The sequence below is a fragment of the Zeus faber genome (genome assembly GCF_960531495.2).
Source record: "Zeus faber genome assembly, chromosome: 1".
NCBI lineage: Eukaryota > Metazoa > Chordata > Actinopteri > Zeiformes > Zeidae > Zeus > Zeus faber.
In genome coordinates this window covers 39,386,680-39,390,669 of record NC_137193.1, presented here as the reverse complement: position 1 = coordinate 39,390,669, position 3,990 = coordinate 39,386,680, and the positions used below count along the sequence as shown (strand labels likewise).

Genomic DNA, 3,990 nt, shown 5'->3' with positions numbered 1-3,990 from the left:
ATCTTCATGTGTGGAAAAGGCTGACTCACATAAATAAGTAGAGCCGAATAATGCAGTCAAGGAGGTAGCACATTTCCTCATGTTTGGGTAATTTTCCTCTGTGAGTAAGTTCCAAAAACGGTCCATGAGCCCTGGACTTGAGCTGAATGTCAGCCTGTAGTGCCAACATCTCATCCTCCACTGCAGACGAGTTCAGGTTAAACAGTGTTGACATTTTTGATGCGAGTGAATCAACCTCAACATCTTCCCTAAATGGGAAGCTGAGTAAAGCACCTTGAAACCGTTTGTCAAAGTCTGACAGACAGTTTTCAATCTGCTCTGTGTAGCGCGCACTGTCGGGGCGCTCCTCGCACCCCTCCCCTCCCTGCCTTCCCTTGGGTCTCCAGCTTTGATGCAAGGTTTTGAAAGTTCCCCAAATCATGGCGCTGCAGCTTTGAGGACGGACGTTGCACTACTGAACTGAACTGATCATGTTGACCACGGTTTTGTCTTTTCCTTGCAGATTTATTTATTTATATACAGTGGGGAAAAAAAGTATTTAGTCAGCCACCAATTGTGCAAGTTCTCCCACTTAAAAAGATGAGAGAGGCCTGTTATTTTCATCATAGGTATACCTCAACTATGAGAGACAAAATGAGAAAAAAAATCCAGAAAATCACATTGTCTGATTTTTAAAGAATTTATTTGCAAATTATGGTGGAAAATAAGTATTTGGTCAATAACAAAAGTTCATCTCAATACTTTGTTATATACCCTTTGTTTGCAATGACAGAGGTCAAACGTTTTCTGTAAGTCTTCACAAGATTTTCACCCACTGTTGCTGGTAGTTTGGTCCATTCCTCCATGCAGATCTCCTCTGGAGCAGTGATGTTTTGGGGCTGTCGCTGGGCAACACGGACTTTCAACTCCCTCCAAAGATTTTCTATGGGGTTGAGATCTGGAGACTGGCTAGGCCACTCCAGGACCTTGAAATGCTTCTTACGAAGCCACTCCTTCGTTACCCGGGCGGTGTGTTTAGGATCATTGTCATGCTGAAAGACCCAGCCATGTTTCATCTTCAATGCCCTTGCTGATGGAAGGAGGTTTTCACTCAAAATATCACGATACATGGCCCCATTCATTCTTTCCTTTACACGGATCAGTCGTCCTGGTCCGTTGCAGAAAAACAGCCCCAAAGCATGATGTTTCCACCCCCATGCTTCACAGTAGGTATGGTGTTCTTTGGATGCAACTCAGCTTTCTTTCTCCTCCAAACACGACAAGTTGAGGTTTTACCAAAAAGTTATATTTTGGTTTTATCTGACCATATGACATTCTCCCAATCCTCTTCTGGATCATCCAAATGCTCTCTAGCAAACTTCAGACGGGCCTGGACATGTACTGGCTTAAGCAGGGGGACACGTCTGGCACTGCAGGATTTGAGTCCCTGGCGGCGTAGTGTGTTACTGATGGTAGCCTTTGTTACTTTGGTCCCAGCTCTCTGCAGGTCATTCACTAGGTCCCCCCGTGTGGTTCTGGGATGTTTGCTCACCGTTCTTGTGATCATTTTGACCCCACGAGGTGAGATCTTGCGTGGAGCCCCAGATCGAGGGAGATTATCAGTGGTCTTGTATGTCTTCCATTTTCTAATAATTGCTCCCACAGTTGATTTCTTCACAACAAGCTGCTTACCTATTGCAGATTCAGTCTTCCCAGCCTGGTGCAGGTCTACAATTTTGTTTCTGGTGTCCTTTGACAGCTCTTTGGTCTTGGCCATAGTGGAGTTTGGAGTGTGACTGTTTGAGGTTGTGGACAGGTGTCTTTTATACTGATAACGAGTTCAAACAGGTGCCATTAATACAGGTAACGAGTGGAGGACAGAGGAGCCTCTTAAAGAAAAAGTAACAGGTCTGTGAAAGCCAGAAATCTTGCTTGTTTGTAGGTGACCAAATACTTATTTTACCAAGGAATTTACCAATTAATTCATTAAAAATCCTACAATGTGATTTCCTGGATTCTTTCCCCCCATTCTGTCTCTCATAGTCGAAGTGTACCTATGATGAAAATTACAGGCCTCTCTCATCTTTTTAAGTGGGAGAACTTGCACAATTGGTGGCTGACTAAATACTTTTTTGCCCCACTGTATATATATATTTTTTTGAATGGTGTGCGATCTACCCGCACTACCTTTGCGATCTACCGGTCGATCGCGATCGACGTATTGGGCACCCCTGCTGTATTCTGTGTGTAAGGTTTACACGTGCTGCTCTGCAACACAAAGTTTTAAAGTTTGGCTTTGTTTAATATGTTCTCTAGTGGTGGAGCTGAGGCTCCTCCACAAAGACTACTTGTCTGTGTGTTTCAAGGCCCCCATGTACAACGGACTAAGTTCAGCCTTATGGAGCAGAGGATTCCAGCTTTTTACTGCGTCACTCTGAAGAAATTCGCTTCGACATCTGTTTATTGATTTAGGAGTGGCATCTTTCTCTGTGTGTGGGAGGATGTGGGTTGATACATTTTTTGCTAATGTAATTTAATCTCACACCTCCTTTAAAAAGCCCTGAGTCTTGCATTGCTCCTCACTTCAGTTATGCACACCCAGGTGAAGATCAGCATTGAGGAGGAGCCGGAGGACCTGACACTACAGGGACCTGCCCCACCTGCAAACCCGAGATGGGGCCTCAGGGCCGGGGTCGCTGTAGCAGCTCTGCTCGTCCTGGCCGTGGTGGTTGGCTTGGTCCTCCAAGGAGTGCTGTTCAAACCAACATGCCAGGTAGATAAATATATATGTCAGTTTATGTATATATAAGTATATAATAATATAATTGTCCTTAATTTGCTTTGTTTACTGGTTATATCTACTTCAACTCTACATGTATGTATGTCTGTGCTTGTGTCTGTTTTTCTGTCTGTCTGTCTCCGTTTCTCTCTGTCTGTCTGTCTGGCTGGCTTTCTGGTTGTAGGAGCCTGGAGCAGAAAGTACCATTCAGAAAGTAAACATGACCTGCCGGCTGAAAGGTTTTAACCGTTCACATCTTAGTACAGTTTTTACTGTTTGACTGTGGGTTTGTCTGCGGTGTCTGTGGACTGACCAAAGCCCCCCCCACTGCCCTCCCTCCTCAGAGCAGAGTCCTGAGGGGGAGTGCAACATCTTCATGGCTCAGAAGTACGCCACCTTCCTGATCTATGGCCAGGTGAAGCTGCTGGGCGACGGCGGTGGCGGGGAGGACCTGGTTTTCCTGGAGTACCGCTGGAAGGAGAGGATCACCAGGCTGCAGACGAAGAGCAGCTGCAGGGCCGAGGTGATATTCGTCGCTGAGGTCAATCTCCATCAGGGCAGCACAGTTTACCTGATGTTCAACGATGGTCAAAACAGCTACGCAGACATGCTGTTCCACGTCTACGAGCTCTGACCCGGTAAATACGCTATTAACTTGATTTATATCAATAAATCAAATGTATCATTTTCTTCTATTATCACTACATCTTAAGAAAAGTAAAGGGAATCCCTTAAACTCCACATTACACTGTGATTCTCAAGCAACTTGAGCTAACTAGCTGTCTTAAAAGATTCAGAATCAGAATCTCACAATTGGGCAAATTACATCTGTTGTGCACAAGGAATCATGGTGATATTCGGTGCTGACATGGGTCGTCATTGAGATAGTTGGTCATGGTAATAGTGTCATGGGGATAGTTGGTGCTGTGTAGTGCAAACAGACAATAGTTTATATGAATATGAAAGCACTTGATTCAGCTCTGAACGTTATTCGGAAATTATTGATTGGATTAAGATTATTAAGAGAGGATTTGACTGAAAGTAACAACGTAGGATTTGGGTAGGACTGTAGTAGCTTATTGGGTTTGATTCCTGACGTGTGGTGTGCGGGACAATTTCTATGCTTTTATTCTTCTTTGTTTGATAGCATTAATTTTATGCTGGATTTAAAGCAACTTGAATTGTGATTGTGTATGAAATGTGCTATTCAAATGTAATTGTATAATCCCCAT

The 3,990-nt window shown here is 44.1% G+C and overlaps 1 protein-coding gene across 1 annotated transcript; it reads left to right on the top strand.

Annotated features, from left to right (window-relative positions):
* Window positions 1–2,569: 2,569 nt before the first annotated feature.
* Window positions 2,570–3,632, top strand: LOC307248170 (uncharacterized protein; the record flags this gene model as incomplete). The annotated part of the gene is made up of 3 exons (XM_080024437.1): window positions 2,570–2,752; window positions 2,943–2,997; window positions 3,103–3,632. The coding sequence occupies 3 exons, from the start codon at window positions 2,570–2,572 to the stop codon at window positions 3,390–3,392; spliced, it is 528 nt and encodes a 175-aa protein (XP_079880563.1). The 3' UTR covers window positions 3,393–3,632.
* Window positions 3,633–3,990: the final 358 nt, after the last annotated feature.